The sequence below is a fragment of the Hippoglossus hippoglossus genome, chromosome 8 (assembly GCF_009819705.1).
Source record: "Hippoglossus hippoglossus isolate fHipHip1 chromosome 8, fHipHip1.pri, whole genome shotgun sequence".
Lineage (NCBI taxonomy): Eukaryota > Metazoa > Chordata > Actinopteri > Pleuronectiformes > Pleuronectidae > Hippoglossus > Hippoglossus hippoglossus.
Window position 1 is genome coordinate 13,463,968 of NC_047158.1, and position 17,982 is coordinate 13,481,949.

Below are 17,982 nucleotides of genomic sequence, written 5' to 3' on the forward strand. Positions count from 1 at the left end.
TGTGTGTGTGTGTGTGTGTGTGCTGGGCAGTTTAAACCTCTGTACACATGTGTCTTCATCACCCTGAGAGGTCCCGGTATCATTTTTTTCGACCACCTGCATCCCATGATAAGGGGAGAGATTCCTTTCTCTCTTTTTTTTATTATTTATTTTTCTTGTTCTTTCAGGAAGCTTCGCAAAACGACACAATAGATCTCATGTTAAACAAATGAGTTCATTTGTCTATCTGCTGTCAAATTTCTTGGAAGATGTCTTTATCAGCCGCCTGGTTTCCCTTTCTGCACAAAATATCATTGTTAGTCTCTAATTGGTTCTCAAAATGAATAAAACCAGCAAAAAAGGACAGATGTAGGTAAGTGGGGGTTACGGTGATTTTGTTAGAAATAAGCTTATCCCTCAGTCTCTGATTGAAAATGCACAAGTTAAACAATTACAAGCTATTGAGGTAACTTTGGCCGCTAGGGATCAGCGTGGGATCGTGGGAGTTGTTGATGAAAATCTACCTGACGCAACTCAGGTGCAAATCATGTTCACGACTGTGGTTAAAGTTTTATTTAATGTCACGTTCATTCATTTTCGGGATCCATTATGTCTGACCAATAAAAACAGTGGAAGAGGAAAAACTGGCCAGCGGAGACGGGCAAAGCCACACGTGAAGCAGATATGACGTGTAAAGGCGACTAAAATAAAACTGGTGGAATCGTTTTGGATGATGAAAGTGTACAAGTCAACAAAATATAGGTCTTTTACTTTTTTTACACATTTTAATGAGGAACTGTTATATTTTCTATCTCTGAACCAAAATGTAGTGAGAGGGAATGGGATCTGTAGCTCTCAGATCATGAGGTGTTACTGGCCATCGTAAAATGGATGATGTTTGTGTATTTGGCACTGTATACTGTTACCATAGCAACATGAAATGGATGGATTTTATCGTTCGTGTCACTCAGGTCAGAATTATTTCACATTTAAAGGATTAGATTGGATGGTACCAGCTCTTTATATGTGGTACTTACTGTACAATATTACTGTGCTAATCAACACAACTACACACACACACACACACACACACACAGACACAGACACACACACACACACACACACACACACACACACACACACACACAGCATGATGTCATTCCACATATTAGCACTTATATACACATGGAGCACCATATAGACCAAGACAGGCCCATATTCCTCTCTGGCCTTCGGCAGCAGCTATTGTATTGTGATAAATGGAGTGTCTCCTGTCCCTGTAGCCACAGGGCCCAGGAGCAATCTGCTGGGAGCCTAGGGATGCACGGTGGCCTTTCTTCCAGGTTTCCTGTCTCCTGACTCAGCACCAGCTGTGCACAGCAGCAGGAAAAAGAACATGCGAAGGGTAAAAATACTTCAGTGGAGATTCATAGTGTAGAATGACCCTAAGGCAGTCAGTTAGAGAATAGTCTTACTTTTACCTGACAGCAAGCCAGGCAGAAGAAATATGATGGAAGGATTGTCATGGCCCCTGCGGATGATGTCATGAAGGAGCAGGAAATATAGATAATTAACCGAAAAGGATGAAAATGCAGTTTGTTTTGTAATGACACAAAAAAAAAAGCCTTATTCTACTGTAGAGCTGTTTGTGCCAGTTTAGTTGAGATCATCTGGATATGATTGCTGCTTGTTTAACTCACCACCACAAAACAAGACACTTAATCAAAAGCTGAACTTGGCAAATTTGTCTTGCGGTTTGTAGACAATCTCTGACAGTTGCCCTGGCTGACTCCATGCCCAAAAGCCCCTCTGGCATTTAAGAAGGCTGAGCTTTATGGCAACAATGGCAGGCGTGCCAGCAGACCCAGGCAGTCATCGTGGTAGCGACCGCGGTGGGCTGTCAGAGAGAGCTGTGTGGCAGCATTGTGTGGTTAAAGCGGCTGCTCTCCCCATAATGGAACAGCTGTTTGGAGCGCGGTGCACCAGGGTGCTGGGGCACAGAGTAAATAGAGGAGAAGAGCAATGTAAACAGAGATGGGATGGCGGGAGTTACCGGGAGAGGGGGTAAACACCCCAGAGAACTAGACGGAGGGGTTGTCGACACAGGAATGCACAAACACCACAAAAGAGGAAGGTGTGGAAAGAAAGGGGTGAGTTTTGTGAAAGAACAAAACAATAATACTCTATTACAGCCTCGGGTCCTGTATAATTGGTGACTTAAATGTTTTTTTATTTTGATGGGAAAGATAATTACAAGAATTAGGACAAGAGTCATACCTGCTGCCTCGGAGACTAGTTCCAGTAATTCACTTTTGAAAAGGTAACACTATAGTCTATGGATTCATTACCAACTACACGTCTTAATTCCATTTGATTTTGTGCGCAACTAATTAATTGAGTTCATAGCTGATCTCTGTTCCAGGAAGGCCAAAGGGCTTCCTTTATTATTTATGAGATATAGAGTGTAACCAGCTGTTCAGCACTTACAAATTGGATAGTATGAGAAGGCGCCTGACCCTTTTTATTGCAGGCTGTAACTTTTCCTGCTGTTGTTGGGTCAGTAGAGTGCTGTGGACAGTGAGAGCACAACTGTGGCTGTTGGCACAGTAATGTCTTTGCAACACGACAAAAGCAACACACACACAGACACACACACAGTTCGATAGATCAAACTCAAGTTCAGGATAGGAGCAACAAGTGACAACCAGCTGAACTACACCATTGTTTTTTTTTTTCTCCAAATTTAGAAAAGAGAAATAATTGATCTTTTTGATGCAGAGAACCATTAAAAAACTGCATCCATCTCATGATTGTGCAGCAGAGTGACTAGATTAGGCTGGATACACACCTGAGGTAGTTTGACACCATGTGCTCATTAAATCTCCTTTTTTCGAAACTGCCGTCAGGAAATTACCCAAATCTACCTTCCTCTGTAAATAGCCGTATGAACCATGGACTGTATATAAAGATGGCCGACATTCCCCCAAAAGTGAAGCCAAAGCGTCTCTTTACCAACCTGGTGGCTGGCTGCAGAAGGTCACAAACCCCACCTCCTCCGTGTTAGTGGATGGGACATGGAGCAGACTAAAAAAAGTGCACAATCAAAATTTTGTTTTCTCAAAGATGGTTTCTGTCGTTTTAGGTAGTTCTTATCACATTGATGTTTGTTCAACCGTTCGTATTTCTGATAAGTTTGGTTTTAATTAGTTATTTAATGCTATAAAATCAGGGTGAAACATTGTTGACAGCTGAGACTGACTCCTGATTGGTCGAGCACGTGTGGGCTGCTTCTGGCTTCAATTGTGCAAGATGGCGGCGTTCAAATCCGCAATATATTAGCTTCATTTGAATCTCAATACTCATCTTTATATTCAATATGAATTTCTCCTTTTCTGGACATTTTCCATGGTCATTCATTCAAAGACAAACTACAACTGCATTGCACAACAAGACATGGAAAAAGCGTCTAGCGAGGAGCAACGGTAATCCCATGTAAAACTGTGAAAAGCTCTTTTAGCATAGCTGATACAGAATCTTTACAAGCCACTAATAATGAGCAACGGAGAAATGGATTAGAGGTGGCATGGCTGGATGTGGGCCAGCGTACGCAGCACAAAGAGCAGTTGAGTGGACTGTGTGCTGCTGTGTGTGTCAGGAGAACGCATTAGTCCAGGATATCCTCACGAGGAAGTGTAGGTATTTGAAAACAGCAGGTGGTTCGGCATTCAGCGCACCCCTGAAAGCCTTCCATTACGCATGTTGTAAACGTGCATGCGCTTTCAGCTTTTGGAGGTTTCAAGCACGTGAAGCAAAACGATGGGATCTTGTTTACCACGGAAAATGTTTCAAACTTTCCTGTAATTTTGGCTTTTTCATTTATGCACACAAAACTACCACAATTCTCTCATTTGTACATCTCAATCTTTAATATTTGTATGTAGACATCAAAGATATTCTATGTTTTGCTTCACTACGTAATGGAACGGCTTGAAAGCCTCTGCGTTCACTACAGTCAGGATGGTTGAGGTTATTTTACAGTGACTGTAACTGCTTTATTATTGATAAGCTCAAAGAGGAACGATCAAGGCTTTAGCGTTCACGAAGAAGACACAGTCAACATCTGAGTGATGTGTTTGTCCTGCTCTCTTCTCCCAGCACCCTGTTAAGACCCAAGACCTAACCTCAAGCCCACTGCTGCGCGCGCACACACACACACACCTACATGCACACCAGGCTGTCTGTCCCCCGTTCAACCCCCTCAGAGTCAGGGGCCAGACAGGGTCAACCCGGGGGCGAGAAATTTATGAGGTGTAGATATTTGTGCAGCAAAGCATTCCTCCTGTTGACACGGAGCAACACAGCCTGGATGCTGAGCGAGCTGAACCAGAAAGGCACTGAAAAGTGAGGCAGACAGGCCGGTCCGTCAAGTAACACAATCCAGGTTGGAGACCAAATGAGGAGAGAAATAGACGACTCTGATGCATTGACTTGTTTAAGTGATACGGATGCTGCATGGTCAGTTGACTGTGGAAACTGCTGGCTGGTTTGTATGTTTCTTTGTTTGACTGCACAAAAAAACTCAATGTATTTCCGCTAACCTTGAGAGAAGAATGTCACATGGGTCAGGGAAGCACCTATTAAAAATGTGTGTGCGGATACAGGGATTTTTGCACGGACTGATTCACGCATGGCTGTTGATGAAAAAAACAGGCACATTTAGGGAACTGATATCACTACGAGTGTGTTAAAAAATGTGTTTTGAAGGGGACTGTTGGGCCTTGGTGGAGGTACGCACTCTGAGTGCCATTCAATTTACCTCTGGCAAAGAGATTTAATGCAGGTTTGTTTGTTTGTTAGCATGAAATTTTGTTTTTTTAATTTTAAGCATTAAGCGATGAGGACGTTTCATTGACACATTTGTTCATTTCTAAGAGAATAATTTATGGATGAAAAAACACAGGGACATTTAGGGGACTGCTATTTATGAGTTTGTTTTATTCGGTGCAGATCCAAATAAAAATCAGTTGAATTTGGGCCTTGGCAGAGGTATGCAGTCTACTGAGTGCCATTCTTGTCCTGATTTGATATCTTTATGCACACAGAAGTAATGAAGCAAATCATCTCGAAACACAGTAACCTAAACACCCCACCCCCCCACCCCACCACACGCACACACTCATTAACTCTGTTCTCAGCTCCAGCGGTGAGGAGAGTCCGTCCTACCCTCATGCCGCTGATACAGGAAGGGCCCCGGCTCGGACACGGGGCAGTGGCCACAGTCAACACAAAAGGTTGTGGTGGTAAACAGCTCTGTTTGTGTTCGATGGGCTGCTGTTAGGGATGACTGATGTGCCCATTAGCCCCTGTCTAGGCATTAGGGGGAGGGGTGGCAGCGCTCTGGCTCAATGCAGGACAAAAAGACCCCTGGGCCTGCAGAGAAAGGTCACTGACCCATATTGTGTCTCCTTCGGGCTGAGCCAGTGGTTATTTCCCGTATTCAGGTTACAGAGATTGGCTTTGTCCAGGCAGATGAGCATGTATGCAAATGGAACGATGCTGAAGAAGCTTATGGATAATGTAGTGGGATAGATGAATATACCTGCTGCTCCAGATAATGAATGGAGGGGGGGTACACATTCTGCTCATATTTTTTCACTACTAAAAATTCATTGTTCTCCACTATATTCAGTCAAAATTAGTCTGCAAGATTATTTAGTGTGATGCAGCATGCTTTGTGTTCCACTAGAGAGCGCCCTACTTTACATATACTCTCCATTCAAGAGATATGATATGTATACCTCTCCCTTTATTTTGATGAGAGACAAGAATCTAATTTGAATAAAATTGTACTCTTTTGTTGTGATATTTGATCATTAGATCCTTTATAAAAAATCTTGATCCTAAATTAATTATTATGTCTTTTGAGTTACACCACAAATACAGAAATTGCACTTTTCTAAATCACGGACAAATCCCCACACTGAACACTGACACAGTTGTTCAAGGGCTTGGGAGAAAATGTAGTTTTACTCAGCTTCTGGCTCCACCTCATGAGTTCCTACCACCCCAACAAAGAACCAATTCATTTTAAAAGAAAAATGGGCAAATGTATCATGAATCATGAAAATTTACATTTCTCTCTGAATCAGTCAACATCATATTTTCAGAGCTTGGCAGTTAAACCCGGCAGGCTTTATTTGATGCTGTGACAGATCCGGCTCTATTTGCTAAAGAACTCAAAGCTCACATAAACTTAGTTCAGCCAGAGACACTCACATCAGAAGATTTATCGCAACAAATAAAAGAATTTGGCAGAAAAAGGACTCGTGCTTATTGAATTTTGCTTAAATAAATCCAAGTAGCCTCAAAAATTCAGAGGGGAGCATGCTAAAGCTCCCAAAGGGGTATAAATAACAGAGCCCCCCCCCAACACCCCACACTCACACACACACAAACACATATAAATGAGATATGTGATATACATAATGCACAGCGAGGCAAGTGCTGCTATCGTCACGTCGAGTAATTAGAAACTGGAACAGGTGCAGGCTGGGGGAGGGTTACGGGGGAAAAGGTGTGAGCTGGATATGTAGACGCCTTTTTGACTTGTTGACTCGACTGATGATTGTTTCAGTCAAAGGATCAGCTGACGACGTGCACACCTCGGTGTGAGCTAGTTGCTCCATATATGTTCATGTTCATAAACTTTCACAATTCCTGTTTTTCTACATCCTTTTAAAATGCACTGAAACCCACCTTATTCATTTTCAGGAATAAAGTGCTCATGCTCGTCATGGACTGAAGACATTTGTCTCTTTTGTGTCCACTTGTCCCATTTGGAGGACAAAATTCAATTTATCATGTTCATTTATATTCAGCTATTCCACTCTGAGGTGGTCTCTCTGTAATATCTCACCCTGTTTGTTTCTGTCACTTACAGTGAGGAGTGGCTTTCTAATGTCAACGCAACCACGTTCATATCACACACACATTCACACACATTGGTGAAGGTAGGACATTTTTTACTGCTTTGAAGATTTTGTTATTTTTGTTTTTATGTGGAGCAAAATTGTGCAAACTGATAAAAATCAAGTTTTTAAAATAGGTGAAAAATGCTGAGTGTAACATATATGTGTTGGTGGGAAATGGCAGATGGAGTCAGATGAAGGGGACACAGCCAAAAATAATGGAATTAAATCACAGAGGATTGTGGATGAGAAGAATCCAGTGTTGCTTTATTTCTTTTCACTACATGGCCTCTACAAGACCAGTTTTATTTAAGAAATGCAAATGCGACATCACACCAATAAAAACAATGTCACATTCTCATAAAGCGCTCTTGGCATGAACAAACAGCAAAAATGACAATAAATAAAACGTTGGCCAACAAAAAACAAACAAACTTTGTGAACAAAGAATACTTAAGATTGCATAAACAAAACAAATAAAGAAACAACAGACAAAATGTACTTGGCACAAATTAAATAAACTTAAGGAATTTTTTCAGATTGAGTGAACCTACTCTGTGTCCATTGCTTTGTGAATCTGATTGTCCTTCACAGTTAGCATTTGAGTATGTGCGTGTACTGTACAAAATAGACAAAGATGGCTGATGAAACTAAAATATACTAATTCCAACATTGTTGTCAGCACTCAACATCTTACTTTGTCAGTACCTTGACCTTCATAGTCACACTCCCAGGCGGCCTTTAGCTGCAATGTTTTGTACTAAACAAAACTGCAGGTACATGTGCAAGAAACCATTGTCACAATGCAAAGCCAATATATATGCAAGTATATGCAAGTATTCTAAGTTACCAGTGATTTCTGATTTGAGTTCAGTACAGGTGCTTGACATATGTTAAATTTAAATAAAGAAAATAAAGGTATTAAAGACACTTTGGTATTTTGTAAGTAATAATGGGCTGAACCAATGCATCCATGAGAGCAATGCAAATGATTTAACACATTTTCATTTAAAGACCCAGTCTTGTTCTAAATTGATTTGAGTGGACATTATTATAGTGATGCCAGGACACTCATCACACACAGATATTGTGTCATAAGGGTTCACACATATCATTACTCTTAAACCATTTTTGACCCGTGATTGCAGTCCATTGGGATCTGCCTCGTGACGATGACCAACTGAGAGGTACATAAATAATTTTTCTCTTGTTTTTTTCTCTCATTTGTTTTTTTTTAATAGGATAACAAAAATGCAAAGTTACAGAACACGTATACCAAAAAGCCACTTGACCTATTTTAAAACAGGATGACCCCTCTCTCTCAGAAAGTGTGTCTCGTCCTGTTGTAGACTAACTCCTTCTGTCTTTGTCTGTGCTCTGTCTGTCTCTGTCTCAGCAGGGCATATGCAGTGCAACACTAACATCTCCAATCTTGACTTCCCAAAGCAAAGGAAAAACAAGGTAATGTATTTCACACCCATATAAAAATAAATCAATCGCAAACATGGAAAGATACATCTCATATATATACAATAAACTCCTATATAAAATAGCTTTTATGTACATATAGACAACAGACAACAATACAATAACTGAACTGTACAATGTACACCTGAACAGTTAAGACAGGCGAGAGGTACTGAAGTGTATGGCTTGATTGGGAAAATTTTCAAAAATATTTACAGACATCAACTTTACATCCTTTACATGTTTTCAACTTCCCTGGAATGAAGAGGTCTGGGGAGAGCCCCGTGCCTCACTTTCGTTTCCATTCCCTCAGGTAAGGCTACCTTTAAAGAATTGGTCCGCTGAGACTCTTCAGCCTCGTGGTATTTTGCACAGTCCATTGCGATCTCAGCTCTCCTTTGGTGACATATGATAGGAGCTGGAAGCATAAGTCCTAAAACCAGTTATGAAGCTGTCAATCACATGGGATCTATTAAAAAGAGATTAGTTCGACGATTGAAACGCCACTTATTGAATTTTGCGATGCCCAGGAAGACCCAGACTTTTCTACTATTCCTCTTGAAAGGATCAACCAGTTATGGACATCCCCTTCACTTCTAACAAAGATAGATGCCAATAGACTCCAGTGTGTAACCTCAGACAGCCATGCATTGGTGTTGACATTTAGTCCATGGGACATCGAGGCATACCCAGGGAACAATTTTGCGTCTTCCAGTGCTGAACTGTCATATCGGTAAAGTCAGAGGAGTCCTTCAGTAGTGTCCTCATGGAGGCTCAACACAGGATGGAAACCCCTTCAGCAGTGACCAACTGACCAGCCGTGGGGTCATATGTCCCAGCCAGGTAGTAGAGGTCTGGGGAGGTACTGTTCGGCTTCTGAATGCGAGTCAGACATTCATACTCCTCCCTGCTCACCACCTGGCACTTATGAGAGATTGTCTGGACGTCGTTCTCATCCTCATGACATGACTGGTACAGGGCGTGCTGGGTTATGAAAAGACAAGTTTAGTTTCAACATTATGACCAACAAAGAAAGAAAGTAATTTGAGTCCCATTCCATTAGCTACAAATACCACAGTACCACATCTATAAAAGTGTAAACATCCATGATGACTTACTTTGCCATCTCGATGCCTTTTGCCTAGCTTTGTCTCTTCCGGGTGGTAGAACCATTTGACTTTCACCACCATGCTGGAGGTCCAGGATTCCCAGAAGTTCTCAATTCGACCAATGTATGGGAGATTAGGGCGTCCAGCTGAGAGGAACACGGCACAGTCTCCCACCTTCACTGTGTCTCTGCCTCGTACAATGGCCTTATAGAAAAGTTTCCTGGCCTTGCCCTTAAGACCTCGCCTCTGTGGAAAATCAGACACTTTAGCCGATGTTTGATAATGAAAATGTATGATTATTATTGCTATTTCTTGACTTCTAATACATTAACGGAAATGTTATTTTCAAAGCAAAGAAGGACAAATCTTTCCTACATTGGTATGCAGTAGAACCAAGGATATGCTATTCACCTGTGTAGGGTTTCCTGACCATTTCCACATTTGTCGGCCTGCTAGGAATGCAGACATTTTGGGCCTAGGAATAAATGAGTTGTCATCAGGATGCATCCGAGGTTTCTTCATGAACTCCTTAGGTTTAGGGTTGGAGCTGTTGCATTCTTTCCTCTTCAAAGACTTGCTGTTGGACATCTGGTCTGTCGTGCCACCTTTGGTATTGGAAACAGCAACAGCTTTGGCCACAAAGGATTGCTGATGTGACCTTGAAGACGTAGTGGGTTCAGACGGTTGCAGGAGCCGCCGGTGGGAAGACAGACAACTCTGCAGCATTAGAGTAGAACTTTCCTCATCCTCTGAGCTGTAGGATGAATCATTGTCTGACGAACAGAGGCTGGAACTGGAGAGAGAGCCTGAAGAGGAGGAGCTAGACGAACCAGAAGAGGAGGAGGAGACAGAGAGACGAGAGAGGAAACGACCAGGTGTCCTTAGTCCTCCTGAGGCTGCAGCCAGTGCAGCCCTCCTCCTCCTCTCCTCCTCTTCTTCTTCTTCATCATCATCATCCAGATCAGAGTAGGAACTGTGACAGTCTCGGTGGGAGCTGAAACCCAAATCGCCATAGTCCCCCAGACGCAGAGAAGGGGAGGGCTTTCTTTGGTGTGTGGTTCCTTTCAGGAGAAGTTCGACCCTGGAGGCACCACCCTTTTTGTTGTCTTTAACCAGAAGGACTGGATGCGAGTAGGCCTCTGTCGTGGGCATACTACTCACACTGGAAGATCCACCTCGCAATAGTAGAGCCTTGCCGTTCTTTGTCTTGGGGGAGGTCACTCCTTCATGATCTAATTTGACAAGGAACTCTTGTCCAGACTTCCTACCCCTTGGCGACTCATCTTGTCTGCGCTTGTGGCCATATAGTCCACTTCTGGGGCCCAGAGATAAATCTGGACCTTGCCCTGAAGACTGAGTACAGAAGGAGGAGTAGCCATTTGCAATACTGCTAAATGAGTCCACCTCAAAGGAGCTGCTGCTAAAAAGGCCCTTGGATGGGATGGAAGCCAGTGGTTGGGTTTGAGGCAAGGTAAACCGGTCATCCTCCTTCCCTCTCAAGACCTTCCTGGGTGCCCCATTGAGTTGAAAGAGATTGTCGGACGTCCTCTTTCTGGTGTTGGCTAATAAGGGCCAGCCCAGGAAAGGTGAAGGATTTTTATTGGCACTCTCAGCTTGTTGCTGCTGTTGCTTTTGTTTTTTCCCAGAACCCTTTGGTCTCCCTTAAATGAAGAAAACATAATATGTTTAGCCGAACAGTCCAATACACTGGCCCCACAATATGTCCTACTGCTTCTTTATTATAGATATATATATAGTTCATGTTGACACTGTGACAGCGATATATTGGCTTTACTCTTTTCACGCCATCCCAATTTATGTGCATGATAAAGACACAAGATTATAAATACTTCTTAATATCATGAATATGTCCAAAGAAACAACTAAAATGCCAAATAAGCTACTTGGAATTAACACCTGTCTGAGTGTGAATAAGCACAACCATTCAAAAACTAAGAAAATACAGCATCTTTCTACAAGCCCATGTTTTTAAAAGATAAAACATAAGATTAAATAGAATATTAAAGAAGTAATATTTCCATATGATGTGCAGCTATAAAACATTTGTTAAAATGTATCACTCAATGTAATTTGAATTTTATAATAAAATAACTGGTGCTCATTCTTACCTGGTCTTCTTTTGTGAACATTTAGTGTTTGACTACTTGTTAGAGTATTGATAGTGTTGAATCTGTCAGAGTGTCTGTCACTGATGGGGGCCTGCTCCAGACTGGAGCACCTCTTGGTTGTTGTCCCGCTGGGTACCAGCAGGGCAGGAGATGACTCCCCACCTAGAGGAGAAGGGGGTAGAATATTATTAGCACTTAGTTACAGGTGGACAATACATTGCAACATAAAAGGACAAGTTCCCAGACACAAAGAGAGGAAACACCCACAGTGAATCTGGTATCCTGGAGGCAGGAGGCGGATGTTTGGGAGGGAAATCTTCCCTCGGTCTCCATCATCAAACTCTACCATCACCCCTCCTTGTTTCCCCTCATCAGATGAACCAACTGTAAGGAACAAATTTGCACTTTATCATGTGTAGGAAACAATGGTATGTACTGTACAGTATATGCAGTAAGATATTAAGTTGAAGAAAAACAGAGATGGAAAAATCTGATGTCTCACCTCTGCGGACATTGCCAGGATATAAGCAGCGTGAGCGTTCACTCCAGTAAGCACACACCCTGGTTCCCTCGCTGAGCAGAGCATCCGACTCTGGACGTATATCCAGGACCTGAAAGCCAGACCAAAACATGATTAAGATTCATTACATGCTGCACACAAGCACACACAGACAGACACATACACATACACATAAACACACACACACACACACACACACACACACACACACACACACACACACACACACACACACACACACACACACACACACACACACACACACACACACACACACACAGTGAGAGCAATGGAGCATTGTGCATGGGCAGCCACTGTGCCACGTTTCCAAGCGGCACTTATCTCATGCCAATGTGCCAGTCAGGGCTGAAAAGAACGGAAGCCATGATGCAGTAAATCCTGACTTGCTGAGTAATACTAAAGAGGGCCTGAATAGAGGGCTTGTGATTGCAGGTTGCCAGATCTTCCCTCCAACAATGCAGGCAGCCCCAGCATCCGCCACTCAGTGGGGGCTCTTTCAGGTTGCTTTCATTTACTGTTGCCATGGCAAGGGACCCTTTGACTGATGAGGTGTGGATGTGGCGGTAGAGGGTGGGAGGGACACATGGGCTTGGAAAAAGGGAGTTCAGTGAAAATAGGGGTATTGGTGTCATATAAATGGCTTTTGAGCTAATTTAAAGACAAGAAGTATGGCATAATTAGAGCCAGCTGCTATCGGATGAGTGTTTAGATAAGACTAGAATTGCTTGAATGGTGTAGAACTTCCAGGAGAGAAAGTGAGATAATATGAGCAAGTGTACATCGATGGAAATAGACGTAGATAAGCGTTCAAATAGTAAAAGGATGCAAGGCTAGAATTTGTGAAGGGGAGTATCTTTAATTGCAGGACAACACTAACCTGATGAATATTGATCTTGGGGACAGTTAAATGTTATGATAAGTCTTAGCCGATAGAGAGATTAAAACAATAATAAGATATTGGACTTCTTTTATGATTTTGTTTGAAAGATCAAAATAAAAGTAATAGGAATTGTATCTGAATCTAATGCGCCAGGGACAAAGTATTTATCTAAAAAATATTGCCATTTAAATTTGCGTACATTATGTCCTGAGTATTTCATTCTGCTTTAATTAAAAAAACGTTATGGGTATGGCTATTAAGTGCTCAGGACTTCCAGTGAAAATATATGCTAGTTATAACCCTTCAAAAATTAGCAAGTGGCTCAGGTCAATACATGCTGCACTTAACCATAATAACAGACAATTCAGCTGGTTCTAAAATACAGGTATGTGTACAGTTGCAGAAATTACTATTCATGTGATCACAAGACACTGTTATCTTGCTCTCATTTGTAAGTCCAGTCATGCCAGTTAAACTCTGCTCTACTCTTCCAGGGTCCTCATGTCCGGACAATGCATCGTGAGCAAACACAACGAGACACTTCCATAGTTAGACAAGATGTGGGTAATGACAGCTCTGTGTTCGGAGACCATAGTCCACAGAGACTCAGTCAAAAAAACTGCTGCAGTAAACATGAACTCTCCTTTCCGGATGCAAAGCACACCAGGAAGTGCAGGTTAATTCAATGTGAATGAATACCAGCCAAGAATGTGCTGTGGTTTCTACGATGTATAATTATGTCTCATTATATGGATGACTGTAATTGTATCTTAATAAGAAACTGAAAGGGGATTACAAATACAAATGATCTCATCCAAAGGAAAAAACGTGCTATGGCGCACAAAAAGGAGTGCATCGTTGTTGTTATATATATATATATATATATACATATTTGTGTGTGTGTGTATGATCGGAGCCTTTAAATGATTTTTTTTTCAGCCTTTAAATGACTCTGTTACTTTGGCCAGTAGGGATGTAAAGTTCACACCATCTCCCATTGAAACTCCAAAACCTGAATGAATCCAGGTGTTTGTGGGATTATTCCACCCAAAGACATTTACAGACACTCACACACATAAACTTAAAGAGATTTGGATGGCCTCAGTGATCCTGAGAGAGAGTCAAAGGAAGTTGAGAGAGAGAAAGCAAAGGAAATGACAGAGCCGCAGAAAGGCTGGAAGGAAACGGAGGAATGCAAAAAGGGGTGAGAAGGATGCTCAAGAGAAATAGAAGTGTTGAGCGACCGAGAAGACCAAACAAGCGTTAGCTTTCTCTGTAACAAAGAGTGTTTTAGTGCAGCGGGGTGAACTCACAGCTTCCTGTAGCAGTTGCTCCAGCGAATAGATTCTTGGGCGGTTTCCTCTTTCACCATCGATAACAATGCTGAAGCTAAAGAAAAAGCACAGATAAGAAAATAAGAGATGAGGTTATTTCCAGATGCTTGTTTTATATTTGCCTGATCCCATGTCATAGGTTACTCCCACTCTGCTTTTGTTAGAGCATCCCTTCGCTGATTGAGCCAGAGGAGGTGTATTGATAACCAGAGCTATGTATGAGAAAATGTGGGGTTTGTTATGTAAGGAAGACAGAGGCTAAAAATGTGGATAATATAGAAAACTTCTAGTCCTCTCATTTCTTGATTGTAACGACTAATAAATCTAGTTTGCATGAGTTCTTATGATTTGTTGAAGTCTAGATGGATGTATTTGCATTAGTTGGTTCACGTCATTGTAGCAGAAGAACACTGACAAAGGTACAAACTTTTCACTGTAATTTGAAAGAGGGAAGTAATCTAGAGCTGCTTTCAGAGGTGAACTGAAGTCTGGACATTTTCCTGAAATTATCCGGGGCGGCAGAATGTGAGAACCCAAATGAGCACTTCCTAGAACTTTTCCTGCCAGTCTCCTGGTAAAATGTCCAGAAACTGTCAGCATGAGCCAATGTGAGAATAGAGAGGACATTTTTTGTGAAAGCATCTGACCCACACAATCTCCTGCTGCATTACTCATACGTGAAAAGTCTGGAAAATGTCCTGATCCAATTTTCCGGACACAAGTTCATGTCTGAAAACAGCTATAATCTTAAATAACGTTTTAATTATCTACATGAACATGTGAAAACCATCTAGTTAAACCATTGCTAATGTGCATACATGTCTGGGAGCTCCAGAGAGTGGATCCTGGCAGCGTAGAGAAGCTCATCCTCCTTGGAGATCAGCACCTTCAGTCCATCGGTTAAGAGCTCTTTGGTCAGGACACAGTTAGGAACTGCATGAAGAAAAGCAAACATCTCGATTAATATTTCAAAATCACCGACATTATCTGCTGCTGGGAACACTATTGCAAGAAATGCAGTGTATTGTCTTACATTCAGGGCTTTTGTTGAATGAACAGCTGCGGTCTTCCTCCTCTTCTGAGAAGCTGCTGCCATCCATCTGAAAGCCCTCATCTGCCGCAAAGCTCTCCAGAAGCCGACTCACCGCTCGTCCCTTTGGCTGCAGAATGGAACAGACGGAACGGACAGAAGAAGAGATGGATGTGCGGATGGATAAAAAAAAAAAAAAAAAAAAAAAGTTAAGATAGAAAGTGTGATGAAAGATAGAAGAAACTGTTTAGCGTGCAACTCAAAGTAGCAACTATCCACAGGGGACTTCGCAGCGTCTGTATCATGTCCTATCTGTAGCCATTTTAATCCAAAATGTTTTTCACTCTGTCACAGTAGAAGGTGTGAGACCCCCACTCCCACCTCTTTCCCACAGCTCCTCTCCCAGCCTCTCCTCCCATAGGTTGGGCTGTGTGCAATGTGCAAATCACTATTAATAGTTCTACAGTCAAATTCGTCAGGGTGACGGAGAGCTATCGCCAGATTTGTTCAAAGAATGTATGACAGGTCACATTTTCATACGTTTGGATTCAGTTTGGCAGTTTCTATGTGCCTGGTTCCTAAGTGAAGGCAGAACCAAACACAGCCCACAGCCATGAATGTCCATAACTGACAGAAAGCATTGAGTTGCTGATGAGGCCATTGGTCAGTTACAGGCGGCCAAGTGTTGGGAGTTTCCCCATTGGCTGTTGCTATTGAAACTGAATAGCACACACAGTTTCTATTACGTTATCAGGGGGCATTAACTTTGCCAACTTGGCGAATTTGTGGCTGATTTACCAGCTTTTCACACCCCCTTAGTAACTTTTTGTCAGAAAAGCACCCCAGAGACAAGCTAATGACTTCCTGGACGAATGTCAGCTACTTTCCGTAGAAGACAGTCGCCAGTATTACCCCGTAAACGAGAAGCCCGCTCCTCTCTCCATCTACTATTCCGTTGCAGAGGAGTTGAGAAGCAGTTTGCTAACCAGGTAGAGGCTGTGCAATGTGTGAGACAAAAGCTAGTTTCTCAAATGCAACCCCTCTCAAATGCAACCCCGGACTTTTCTAGGTATTACATGTAGGAGCTGTTTGTGTGAACGCAAATGACTAAATCAGGTGAACGAGACTTTCAAACAGATTTCACTTTGCCCGCGCCCCGAGTACAACGTCTATGTAATGTGAATTCTTACTGATGAATGGCTGTATTCACACCTTGGCTGAGACGAGCAGACAACGAGTATGTATCCTGTATGTGCGAACACATCTCACATGGACCGTCTCTGGTTCTGTGCTGCATTTTTGAAAGGGCAACTATGCCGCAATGTCCACATGGGATTTTCCAGACATTGTACAGTTCAGATAAAATAGAGCATGGGCAACGCATACCCTGAGTGTGTGCTGTATATAAACCCATCAGGAAATGCTAATTTATAAATAATCCTGTAATGGCATTTCATAATGACATCATCATCAAAACGTATGCATCGTACATTTATTCAGCTGCTCTCATTCTGTATATCAAAATGTCTATCAAATGTTTTTTGCTAACCTTATTGATGGCCCCTCTCAAGATGGTGCTCTTGCGAGTCGCCCTCTTTAGCCTCTCACTGGTGGTCGGGAAGGTGGCCAGTCCCATGCTCCTCCTGTAGCGTTTGCCTCTGGTCCCCAGGCCGCCCCACCGAGGCTCCTTAGACCGAGATCCACTCGGCCTTCTGACGCCTTCAAGCCGGTGATCTTCACGGCGGCTTTTGACTGCAGGGGCCAGGCCCATCCTACAGGGGGGCTTCTCCCTTACTTTGACCACTCCCTCCGCTCCAGACAGACACTGGGAGGCTGTGCAGTTCAATTAGAGAAACAGACTCAGACCAAGCCAGGAGGAGAAACACAAAACAGATGCTCCCCATAAATGTGAGGGGCAGTTTTGTTGACTCATAAATCAGTTTCAAAGTACGGCCTTACCATAAAGCTCCTGTCTCTGCTTTTTGTTCCTGGCTTTCTGATTGGCCTCCAGCTTTACAATGGACGAGGGACTCGGGCCTGTCATGGAGGAGCTAGAAGTGACGTCTCTGGGGGGATGGGCTCTGTAGTCTTGACCTTCATCAGTATCATAACTGCCTTCCTCTTCGTCATCATCTAATGGAGACAGAAAACAATACAGCACAGAGATGCTACTATTAGGTGGGTTTTTTATGAACCCACTTGGCTTATCAGATCCAGCTCTTGAAGTCATTACCCACCAGTGAAGTTCTTTAACTTCCTCTCCATCATTCCACAGGCACTTCATTAGCATATAAGTAAATAGTTTAACTGTTCATTGAAATGATCTATGAAGTGCTTTGCCTCCGTGGTATTTCCTGGTGTGAACCCACATGCTATAGTGTGCTGGGGAGTGTAGGAGCGAGCGAGTGAGTGTGTGTGCATGTGTGCGTGTGGGTGTGGGTGGGTGTGGGTGTGTGGGTGTGTGTGTGTCACTGCACTTTCTCAAGCAGCTCTTTGGCGCAGTCAGCTAGTCTCCAGGGCTGTCAGAGCCTCTCACAGGCAAGTG

At 42.7% G+C, this 17,982-nt stretch overlaps 1 protein-coding gene across 8 annotated transcripts in view; it reads right to left on the reverse strand.

Moving 5' to 3' along the window:
- Nucleotides 1–7,186: 7,186 nt before the first annotated feature.
- LOC117765886 (BAH and coiled-coil domain-containing protein 1) overlaps nucleotides 7,187–17,982 on the reverse strand; it is a 69,376-nt gene continuing 58,580 nt past the window's right edge. For 7 of the 8 annotated variants that reach the window (XM_034592455.1, XM_034592452.1, XM_034592454.1 and 4 more), the window contains 11 exons: nucleotides 17,397–17,570; nucleotides 16,987–17,270; nucleotides 15,441–15,567; nucleotides 15,226–15,340; nucleotides 14,387–14,462; nucleotides 12,155–12,263; nucleotides 11,920–12,036; nucleotides 11,653–11,814; nucleotides 9,935–11,184; nucleotides 9,533–9,769; nucleotides 7,218–9,398 (listed from right to left, as the gene is read on the reverse strand). In XM_034592455.1, the coding sequence (XP_034448346.1) occupies nucleotides 9,189–9,398; nucleotides 9,533–9,769; nucleotides 9,935–11,184; nucleotides 11,653–11,814; nucleotides 11,920–12,036; nucleotides 12,155–12,263; nucleotides 14,387–14,462; nucleotides 15,226–15,340; nucleotides 15,441–15,567; nucleotides 16,987–17,270; nucleotides 17,397–17,570 (2,861 nt within the window). In that variant the 3' untranslated portion in view covers nucleotides 7,218–9,188. Of the gene's footprint in view, nucleotides 9,399–9,532; nucleotides 9,770–9,934; nucleotides 11,185–11,652; nucleotides 11,815–11,919; nucleotides 12,037–12,154; nucleotides 12,264–14,386; nucleotides 14,463–15,225; nucleotides 15,341–15,440; nucleotides 15,568–16,986; nucleotides 17,271–17,396; nucleotides 17,571–17,982 lie in introns of all 8 variants that reach the window. The other variant, XM_034592451.1, reaches the window with a different exon arrangement.